At 44.5% G+C, this 11689-nt stretch overlaps 1 protein-coding gene across 1 annotated transcript in view; it reads right to left on the bottom strand.

The window, feature by feature from the left end:
- Positions 1-25: 25 nt before the first annotated feature.
- The window catches only part of LOC140730113 (xenotropic and polytropic retrovirus receptor 1 homolog), a 74197-nt gene continuing 62533 nt past the window's right edge, over positions 26-11689 (bottom strand). The window contains exons 12-14 of the mRNA XM_073050248.1: positions 11373-11509; positions 8769-8978; positions 26-1572 (exon numbers count right to left, since the gene is read on the bottom strand). Of these exons, the coding sequence (XP_072906349.1) occupies positions 1527-1572; positions 8769-8978; positions 11373-11509 (393 nt within the window). The 3' untranslated portion in view covers positions 26-1526. The remainder of the gene's footprint in view (positions 1573-8768; positions 8979-11372; positions 11510-11689) is intronic.

Raw genomic sequence — 11689 nt, 5'->3', positions numbered from 1 at the left:
TAAGGAATTTAATATTACCCTAAGCAATCCATAAGAGAAAACAAAGCACAATATGTACAAGGATCAAAAACTGGAGAGTTGTTTAATCTATTACAAAATAGCGCTCACTGGAAGGTTATGTACATGATTAAACTTCAAAAATATTTTGAATATATACACTCAAATTATTTACATATTCCACTGCCTCCTAGCATTTTGTCTTCCTCTGTGTTCGGTGGGCATGGATTCCTTCTCAAACTGGGCAGCAGTGTGGCCGTGTTCCATGAATTCTCATTGTATACTTTCCTTCTCAGGTTTTTGTCTCTGAAGAATGCGGACACTATTCTCAATGTGCACTGCCCCAGGGGCCACCTTGCATAAGCTAAAAGTTACTGGTCCATCCCACGTCTCCCTTTAGTTTGGGATGGACGCATAGTTCACAAAATAGAGCGGGTTGCTCTGACTTAACAAACTGCCTATTACAAATACATTAAAGTAACTGATTCTATGTAACATCACAGTACCCAGACACTTACCTATTGAATTAAAACATAATGAGGAGTTATTTGTTACTGCCCACACACAGCTAACACATATATATACGGTATATATATTTTAAATAAGCTCCTCTTTAGTCAAGATGTTGGACTGTAAAACAATGAGACTAAGACCAAACCACATTTTACAGCATTGATCTCAAACTGGAACTTGAACCAGTTTTTCCCTGCATTTGACACTCCAGACTAGAGCAGAATCTGTTAATTCAAACATCCAAGTAAACAATTATAAACGTTCCAGGTCAGTTATTTTCCTTGTGTGTGTGTTAGATTCTCTCTTCCTGCAAAAGCTATAGCAATCCAAGTTTAAACTGTCCATCTGCTTTCAATGTGTCTGTGTGTGTGTACACACATAGACTATTTCTGGCTGCAATTTTTAGCATTCTGCTATCTAAATTAAGATTTAAGTTTATGAAATCTGATTAGCTCTTTAGGTTTTGGACCCTTTCTTTCATTTGACATTGATTATCCAGAAAAGCGGCTTGTGAAAACCACAACTGAAGTCACACGGATGTTGTCAATGGGTGAGGATATACAACCACAATTCCGCATGCAGGATCCTGATATTATTTGTGCCATCGAAAAAGGGGAATAAAATGGGATGGGTGGGAAATGGAGAGGAAAATCTGTAATACTGAGTAGAGAACAGTTCTTTGCCAGGAGAGGAAGATAGCTGCAGAGTTAGCCAGACAGGGGTCAGAAGATTGGAACATGAGAAGGTCTCTAAAGTGAGAGTCTTGGAGCAGAACTTTTTCAAGGAGACCAACAGAATAAGAACGCTCTCTGCCAGTATAGTATTTTATTTTTAAAAAGAGCTACTACTTTTTTTATATAGTATTTTGCTTTACAAAAGTATGAAATTTCTTTGTGGCTTCAGCCTTGTTTACTTCAATGAACAGTTCAGTTCACCCAGATGAGTGTTTGGAGCATTCAGGACAGCCCCATGCCTTTGCTCAGCAGCTGAAGGGAACTTTGTTCGGCTGTGTCACATCACTCCGTTTCCTCAATGTGTACTTTCGTTTCCCAGCTTTTGACTCTGAAGAACAGACACACAACAGTTAGTGGAAGGGAATGCACTTGTTCTGAGCAAAATCCTGCGTTTCTCGCATTTCTTGGGTGTAAGTAATGCATGAACCTTGAATTTCTCATGAGCACAGTGACTATTTTGTGGCTTATCTGGGCTGCAATTTTGTGCACTGTGGTTCTTGGACAGGGACAATAAGAATGGACATTACACCATGAGAGTTTCGCCCTTGTCCTTCAAACAGTCAGACATGCAGATTCTCTCCACGCTGTGGAAAACAGTGTAACCCTTCAGAATGTTAATGCCACAGCCTTCTTGGATATTGGTCAAAATCCTGGATCTCAAACAAGAGAAGATCTGGAGATGCTGGAAATCCAAGCAACCATACAAAATGCTGGAGGAACTCAGCAGGTCAGGCAGCATCTGTGGAAAAGAGTAAACAGTTGATGTTTCGAGCAGAGACCCTTCATCGGGACTGGAGAAAAAAGATGAGTCAGATTAAGAAGGTAGGGGGAAGGGGAGGAAGAAATACAAGGTGGCAGGTGATAGGTAAAACCAGGAGAGCAGAGGTGTGAAGTAAAGAGCTGGGAAGTTGATTGGTGAAAGAGATAAAGGGCTGGAGAAGGAGGAATCTAATAAGGGAGGACAGAAGGCCATGGGAAAAAAGGGAAGGGAGAGGAAAAGAGATAAAGTGAGAGAGGGGAATGGTGAGGGGGAGAGAGGGCCATTACTGGATGTTCAAGGAATCAATATTCATGCCATCAGGTTGGAGGGTACCCAGACGGAATGTAAGGTGCTTCTCCTCCAACCTGAATGTGGCCTCCTCGTGGCAGTAGAGGATGCCATGGACTGACATGTCAAAATGAGAAGTAAATTTAAAATAGGTGGCTCCGTCTGCCAGAAAAAGCAGGATCTCCCAGTGGCCATCCATTTCAGTTCCACTTCCCATTCCCATTCTGACATGTCAGTCCATGGCCTCCTGCACTGTTGCGATGAGGCCACACTCAGGTTGGAGGAGAAGCATCTCATATTCTCTGTGTGTTGCTTCAAAATCCTGGGTCTTGTCTCTACGAACATTGGTGGAGTGGTTTCACTGCACTTACTCCTGTTCATGAAGACAGTTCATCAGCAGCTTCTCAAATATGATCTGGGAAACACAATTAAAAAAAATGCCTGCAACATCCACATGAATAATAAATGATGCCTGCATGAAATCTGGAAGGAATTCAGTGAAATGCACTGAGCTAATTGGCTCTCATCAAAATTTTATTGCAGATCGTGGAAACTAAAGAACAAACTAATAAAGAAATAGCAAATCTAGAGTATTTATACTCGTGGTGTGGTCCTGTAAATTTTATCTTGTTTCTTGTGTTTTAGTGGCAGGCCCACAAGGCAATGCCTGTCACCCGATACTTGACAGCATTCTTGCAGAGATGACAATCAAAAGTATCACTCAGGGCCACAGGGAATGGTGAATTCTGACTCTGCTCCAATGTTGTCACCCGACATCCCAAGGCTTTCTTGTAATTGCACTGGGAAAGCTGGATGCCCAGTGCGTGCTGGAACATGTTCAGCAGGCCAACCCACTTTAATAGACAGTAACAGTTTTGTGTGGGATGTGGGGAGGGGCAAGTTTTAGATCTTTAATTTTCAAATCTGTAAGATGTAGGAGAAAAATAGGCCATTTGGCCCATCAGGTCTTCTCTGCCATTTGATTATGGCTGATTTATTTTCCCTCCCAACCTAATTCTCATGCCCATAACCTTTGTCGATCCCTGCTTTAAACATACCCAATGACTTGGTCTCCACAGCCATCAATGGCAATGAATTTCACAGATTCAGCACCCTCTGGCTAAAGAAATTCCTCCTCGTCTCTGTTCTAAAGGGATGCCCTTCTGTTCTGAGGCTGTGCCCTCTGGTCCTAGACTCTTCCACTATTGGAAATATCCTCTATACATCCACTCTATCTAGGCCTTTAAGTATTAGGTAGGTTTTAATGAGATCTCCCCTCACTCTTTCTAAACTCCAGCCAAGTACTGACCCAAAGACATCAAATGTTCCTCATGTGTTAACACTTTCATTTCCAGGATCATTCTGGTAAACCACCTCTGGATCCTGCCTAATACCATCACATCCTTTCTTAGATCTGGGGTTCAAAATTGCACACAAAATTCCAAATGTGATCTGCCCATGTTGTATAAAGTCTCAGAATTACATCCTTGCTTTTATATTCTAGTCCATTTGAGTCTACAAATATAGTTAATTGTCTTCTATTCTCATGACTTCAAATTCAATTACATTTTAGTTTGTATGGTTAATTTTCAAGAATTTTGAACACTTTCAAATGCCAATATTGTTGACAGAGTTTATGTTCTGAAGGCTTGTTTAACCTAAGGGTGTCTCTTAAGCACGTGGTGAAGTTGCATTGGACCAACATCGAGGGTGAGGTGGTTAATCAGAGTTTTTGTCCATCATCATTGTCTTTGTTTTTTGTCATCTCTGATGGAACCTCATTCATATGTTGAGTACTGAGGTTACAGAGGTGGGCCAGGTGGCTTCATGCCTTAGACCAAAATCAGCCCAGAGGTCATATGTTCTGCACCATGGTCCTTTTAGAGAGGGAAGCCAAGGCTGACAGAGCCTGAGAGGGCAGCAGCAGATACCACTTTACAGCTGTCTTAAAGGACAGCGATGCCAGCTACTGACCACATTTGGTTCCCACAACTCAGGTCTGGAAACACCTGGATAATCTTCCTCCCAACACTACGCTGAATTTGCTCCTTGTGAAGATGATGGATTAATCCAGGAAGAATCCATTTGTAAGAAGCAGTGAGAGGGGAAACTGGAAAGAATATCGATGACAACTGGATGAGCATAAAAGTTCTAAAACACATGGGATTCTGCAGATGCTGGAAACCTTGAGCATCACACAAAATGTTGGAGGAACTCAGCAGGTCAGGCAGCATCTATGGAAGGGAATAAACAGTCAACGTAAGAGGCTTGGCCCAAGATGTCAATTGTTTATTCCCCTTCAAAGATGCTGCCTGACCTGTTGAGTTCCTCCAGCATTTTGTGGGAGTGTAAGCTCTTCTGCTCTTCCCAGCTGGTATTTGGACCGGTTTTGCACTCCTCCTTCTTGGCTCCCACCCCTTTCCCTTTATCTTCAAATCTTTTTAGCTTTGACATTTTGTAGGTTCTAATGAAAGTCATTGAACCAAAATATTAATTTCCTCTCTGTCGAACAGCTTCTGTTGAAGGAGAAATGGTTAACATTTTGGGTCAAAAGCCTATCATTAGAACAGGGAAAGGTGAGGTACCAAGTTGGGTTTATGTTGCTGGGAGGGGGATTGGAGAGGGTAAGGGAATATCAACGCCAGTATGAGACCAACGTTGCTGACAACTGAGATCGATGGCTGATAGATTAACGAGGGAAATTCGAGAGAAGGCACACACACAAAGGAATGTGTTTTTTTTAAAAAAAGAATTCTGTAATGCAGGTCGAAACTGTGGCTGAGATGTGAAATTGGAAAGAGGATGCTGAGATTATCCAGGACGTCAGGATATGCCCAAGGAGAGAGAAATAAATATTCCAGATGGTCATCCTTAGAGCAGATTTGGCCAGTTCTGACACAGCCAAAGAAGCAAATTAGCTGAGACTGGTGTAGAGTTCTGAAGGCTGCAATTGGCCCAGATGGAAGATGAAGTGTTGCTCTCTAGGCTGATATTGGGTCTTGTTGGAACAGTGTAGAGGACCTCAAGCATTTGGGTCAAATTCAGAATTCTCTAATACAGAGGTGACCTCGTTATAATTAGGGATACAATGCACTGGTGTTGGTGCATAGCCAAGTGGTTAAGGCATTGGTCTAGTGATCTGAAGGTAGCTAGTTCAAGCCTCAGCTAAGGCAGTGTGTTGTGTCCTTGAGCAAGATACCGTCACTCTGCGATGACACCGGTGCCAAGATGTATCGGCCCTTGCCCTTCCCTTGGACAACATCGGTGGCGTGGAGAGGGGAGACTTGCAGCTTGGGCAACTGCCAGTCTCCCGTACAACCCTGCCCAGGCCTGCGTCCTGGAAACCTTCCAAGGTGCAAATCCATGGTCTCTCGAGACTAACGGATGCCTATTACTATCATTAATGCACTGGACTGAAAATGGTGCATTGGATTGTTCTTCACTGGCTGATGGGCAAAAGAGGAAGTGTTGCAAGCACTGTGATTGATTGGAAAGGTGCCATACGTAGAAGAGTGCTTGATGGGGATGGAATGGTGAACATTGGGGTTACAAAGGGAAAAAAAAGCACTTGGAATATCAGAAGAGGAGGGGAGGAGGAAGATCAGGGATGGACCCGATGAAGTTGAGAGGAAGATGAGAATCTGTGAAGGGGAGGGGTTAGAGTGAGTGAGAGGCTGGCAAAACTGTGTTTTTCAATGTGGTGAAGGCAGTCAGCAATGAACAGATCTGGAAGGGGTCAAGGGCCAGGATGGTGGGAGGGGTGTCAGGAATTCTGAAGGTAGGAGAGAGGGTCCGCAGATAGGGGTGGGTGGGGGTGGTGGTGAAGACCTCACCAAAGAAGTGGGTGCAGGAGGCAGGGGAACAGCTCAATGTCACGACTGGCTTGGATTTCATGCAGAGGGCCGCTGAGAACCAATGATGCAGGTCAGAGCGCATGAGGTCTGAAGGGAGGGTGAAAAGGGAGCAGAGCTGACAATGTGGTGGGTGACATGAGGTCAGGGGAAAGTGAGGGAAGATCTGGTTTGGAGAACTGTCGAAATCATTGACCTGAAGGGAAGGAAGTCTTCTGTTGCAATAATGTGTGATCTGCGGGATAAAGTGGGAACTGCCCACTACAGCTGTGAGTCACGGAGACGGGTCAAGAGCATGGGTGAGCCAATATGTGGTGTTAATAATGGATCTCGGTGTGCCGAGATCCAAAGCATTAACTCCTTCTCTCCCCATAGATGCTGCCTGATCTGTTGAGTGTTTCCAGCATTTCCCACTTCTACTGTATTTCAGCTTCCAGCATCAGCAGATTTTCTTTTTCATGGCTTGTTTGTTTTGCTCCTGGACAAATTTGTATTTGTATTGGTGCACGACTGCATTGTGAAGGGAGCGCTGTCATCATTCTCTCTTTGTCCAGTGTCCTTAAACCAGTCTCGGCAGAAGGCTTTACTGCATGGTGATTTGGATCAGGGACTTGAGCTGATTTCCCCGTGTTTCATTAACCAGAGGAATCGAAGTCCTGTCTCATAAGAAGCAAAATGTGCAGGCCACCCTGTGCTAAAAAACTGAGTGGGTGAACACAAATGTTTAGAATGGAATATTTCTCTCACAGCATTTCAAAATTGCTTCTGTAACTTTAAATACGATAACTATTTCAGTATTGCCTGAGAGTGTCTGCCCATCTCAGAGACGGTCGGAGATGGGGATTCTTTGTTGCCAGATCTGTGCAATTCATTGCCACCGACGTCTGTGGAGGCCAAGTTATTGGGTATATTTAAAGCAGAATTTGATAATTAATTAATAAGGGAGTCAAAGTTTCTGAGAAGTTAGGAGAGTGGAGTTGAGAAGAAAAATGAATCAGTCATGATGAAATGGCAGTGCAGACTCAATGGGCCGAATGGCCTAATTCTGCTTCTATGTTTTATGATCATTGGCAAGGAAGGCCTTATCTAATTAACATAACTTACTTCCCCATGCATAATAATCAAGACCAAGTGGTTTCACGAGCTTACATTGCCAGGAGTCTCATATTGAAACATTCCTTGCACAACCCAACTTCCTGTGTCCCCTATCGTTGCCTCTACAGCCACGTGACATCCTGGGTGAGGTCATAGACAATAAAAATAGAGGTCAACAGTGAGGTTGAGATTGGGGGGAGGCTTGATCTCTAGGAAATTCTTCCCTGGCTTTGGTGATTGAAGGTGATCCTGGATGAAGCTGTGAACAGGACCTCCTAACAAAAACAATCCAGCCCTTCTCAGTGGAACTGGTCTTCTGCCAGAAGTAGTTTCGCTGTGTCTATATTTCTTTCTGACTTCTAGATGCAACTATTCCAATATGCTTCTTCTGGCAAGGCTCCTCACCATCCTCCTTTATAAACAGCATTTCATGCAGAATTCTACTGCATTCTCTTCACCGCTGTCTCTATATTTAGTCTAAGTTGGCTTTATAGGGAGCAATGTCTTGATTTAAAACTCCTCAAAGTGGCTTCCAAACCTCGCTTGCTCGCTCTCCCTTTTCAACCCTTTCCTCCCAGTTATTACCCCAAACCTGAGCCAGTGTGGATAACTTCACCCATCTCAACTCTGGACTGTCTCCACACCGATGGACTGCAGCTCATGTCCTCAGTATTACGTAGCTGTTTGTATTTGCATAGTTTGCTGCCTTTTGCACTTTGGTTGTTTGTCAGGTTTTGTGTGTAATTTTTCACTGATTCTTTCATATTTCTATTTTACATAATCCCTGCTAGAAAATAAATTTCAAGGTAGTACCTGGTGATACATGTGCACTTTGATAATAAATTTACTTTGAACTTTGAGATGACCGCACTCCTCCCGTTCTGGTCCAGTCCGGTGCTCTGTTACTGCCAGCCTTGCGCTAACCTTCTGGATCTCTAACTCAGCGATTTCCTTTTCAACCTCTGCTGTCTCCCTTTCCTTAGCTTCGGGGTCCCGTCATCAGCGAAGCCAGCTTTCGAGGCCTGGAGTGCAGGGTGCTTGTTCGTCAACATTAGCGAGTCCTGGGTCGATACCAAGGGCCGATCGGAGGTCCAAATTGAAGCCCGACCGTCAGTCGAGAGTCCGGAAGTCCAGGCCCGATGGTCAGAACCCCAGCTCTGTGAGTCCATGAGTTGGCTGGAGATTGGAGGCCAAAGAAGCCGGGCTATCCTGGGGTTAGGGAACTGTGTGTACAAGTGGGTAAGCTTGTTTTGCTTCTGTTCTGTAACTTGTTATGCTCTGCCGAGCACACTGCATTTGCTCCAGAATGTGTGGTGACACTTGCAGGCGGCCCCAGCACATCCTTGGGTGTGTGGTTTTTAACACAAATGATGTATTTTTCTGTAGGTTTCAATGTACAAGTGATAATTAAATCTGACTCTGAAGTCTACTTTTGCGGGGTTGGTGAAAGTTCGATTTGCTTACACTCTGCACACTAAGATTCAATCTGTGATCTATACCATTGCAAGTCGCCGTTGTTTCTCAACTGACCTGGATCTTTTAAAAGGGAAGTTGGTTTTCCGCTTGCTGCCTTTGACCTTTCCGCGATTTCTGACCCCTTCCTGCTCGTCCATCAGCAGCAGTAGAGTCGCCTGGTTGTCCCCGGTCAAGGGTATAATGGAAATGTCTCGGACCGCTCGGAACTGGCCACAGTTGTTCAAATGTTCATTTTCAAGCCGAAAGAAATTCCAGACGAAGCGTCTGTGGAGGGAGTGAATAAATTTAAAAATCGGCAACTGTGTTAAGCTTAAGCAAAATAAAACATTTGCAAATGAGCTGCAGTGAAGGTGTTCTGGAATAAAAGTTTGTACTTCAAATTAAAGCGGGAGCTTGATTTCAACATTTAAGTGAAGTTTGGGTAGATTCATGAATAATTGGGGTATGGAGGGCTATGGTCCCAATGCAGGTCGATGGGAGCAGGCAGCTTAAGTGGTTCAGCACAAATGAGATGGGCCAAAGGGCCTGTTTCGCTGCTGTACTTCTCTAAGACTCCATGACTCTTAAATCTCACTCCCACCTGAAGCACTCTGCATGTTATCACTAGCTCTTTATAAGAGTCCTGTTGGTCAAAACAGAGATGAATGGAGTATTCTTCACACACATGAAACCTTGCTATATAATACTGGGTCTGATTTGTACTAACTAACCATATTCCCTTCGCTCCGATTCTTTGAAAGATAAACTGTTTAATTGGGAGATGCGGCTGTAGATTTGTCTTATTTGTTGAAGTTTCTAAAGACTCATAGTCAATTTAAAACAGATCTGTTGTGCTCTGACACAAACTCTTGGAAGTATGCACCCTGGGCAGAGGGAAGACAGCTTGAAGCTCACACCTGACTCTTGCATCATTACAATAACAGGTCCCTCACTTCCCTTTCCCTTCACTGACCCAATCCAAATATTCTCTCAGCAGTATTTCTAAGTTGTTCGTGTTTCATAACACACACAAAATGCTGAAGGAATTCAGCAGGTCAGTCAGCATCTATGGAAAGGAATAAACGGTCAACGGTTCAGCGGAGACCACTCGTCAGGACTGGAAGGGAAAGGGGTAAGAAATCAGAATAAGGTGGGGGAAGGGAAGGGGTACATGATTGCAGGTGATATGTGAAGCAAGGGGAAGGTAGGTCAGTGGGGATGGGTGGAAGAGGTAAAGGATAGAATTCTCATTGCTACCACCAAGGAGGAGGTACAGGAGCCTGAAGACACACACTCAATGTTTCAGGAACAGCTTCTTCCCCTCTGCCATCTGATTTCCGAATGAACAATGAACCCATGAACACTACCTCAGTATGTTTTTTCATGCCTTTTTTGCACTAATTTAATTTAGTTTTCTTTTTTATGTAAATGACTTAATTTAGCTTATAGTTTTTATTATTATGCAGCAGAACGTACTGCTGCCACAAAACAACAAATTTCACAACATACTGTTTGCCAGTGCTATTAAATCTGATTCTGATACTGAAATTGATGTTCATGCTGCCTGGATGGAATACGAGGTTTTGTTCCTCCAGACTGAGGGTGCCCTCAAGGTGGCAGTAGAGGAGACAATTCACAGACATATTGGAATGGGAATGGGAATAGGGAGTGGAATTAAAATGGTTGGTCACCAGGAAATCCAGCCTCTTGTAGATAGAATCTTGCCAACCCTCAGAGTTTCCATAGCCTGCTGCTGTTGCCTCCTACGTAGTAAACACTGCGGGTCAGAGGGACTATCAAAAGATCCTGAAGATGCAGTGTGCTTTCTAGACACTGCAACTGTGATGTCTGAGTACGGGAGGGAGAGGTGACTGAGGTGTCCATCAAGCAGGCCAGACTGGGCTGACATTTGAGTGTGTTGTTGGAGCTGAACTCAGCCAGTCACACAGAGAATATTTCAGCAAAACCCCTCACATTCCTGACATGCCTGGTAGCCGATGGAAAGCTTTTGAGAGTGGGGAACTTGGTCATCGCCCACAGAATATACAGTCTCTGACTGCCTTCAACCACAGTGTTTGTAGAATTCCTGGTCAGCAGTGGAAGGTTCTGCAATGGAAATGCCATTCGACATCGAGAGGAGGCGGTTAGACCTGCACTTGTCGGTAAAGGTCATTGTCTGGTACTTATGTAAAACAGTTATTATTTCCAACAGCAGCCAATCCGGAAGCTCATCATGCCTTGCTGTGTGTAAGTTTGGACAGCTACGAGACCTGAGGGATTGCGAATGCAGCCATTGGGCTGTAAAACACACGATTCTGCAAACACTGGACATCTCGAGCACCACAAACAAAATGCAGGAGGAACTACAGGAGGAAGAAAGCAGGCGACATTCTGGGCCAAGTTGGGTTTCGGCCCATCGTTTTAACCGTTCATTTCCCTCCAGAGATGCTGCCTGACCTGCTGAGTTCCTCCAACATTTTGTGTGCATTTGTCAGTGGATATTGCCACAACTCCGACTAGTTGAGGGAAGGGCTTGGACAAAGATTTAGAAAACAGTTAGGTCTAAATGTCAGCATAGAGTGGTGCCAGGGCATCGATGGCTCTGGGTATTGGGTATACAGCCACCTTTCCTGAGCTGGGGGTCTCCCGTATCCCTATCTGAACTCACTGGCCTCTTACCTGAAGACCTCCAGTGGAGCCAGGGTGGTTGAGATGATTTCTGCCACCTCCGACTGCTTGGTCTGGGTGAACAGGATGTTGAGAGCCCATGCCACGCGAAGCACCACGTCCTGAAGGATGGCACAGTAGTAGTAGGCCTAACGAGCAGAGGGAGCTTGAGTTAGAATCAATGCCCAGAGAGGATGAGGCTCACCCTGGGCTACGCTGCGTGGAAGCATTTGGTCTAACTGACCCTGCCATTGATGGTTCACGCTCCACTCAGACCACTCAGACCACTCAGACCACTCAGACCACTCAGACCATTGACCACTCAGACC

This window comes from Hemitrygon akajei, chromosome 7, assembly GCF_048418815.1.
Source record: "Hemitrygon akajei chromosome 7, sHemAka1.3, whole genome shotgun sequence".
Lineage (NCBI taxonomy): Eukaryota > Metazoa > Chordata > Chondrichthyes > Myliobatiformes > Dasyatidae > Hemitrygon > Hemitrygon akajei.
The sequence above is the reverse complement of the archived record's forward strand: the minus strand, read 5'-3'. Positions and strand labels throughout refer to the sequence as shown.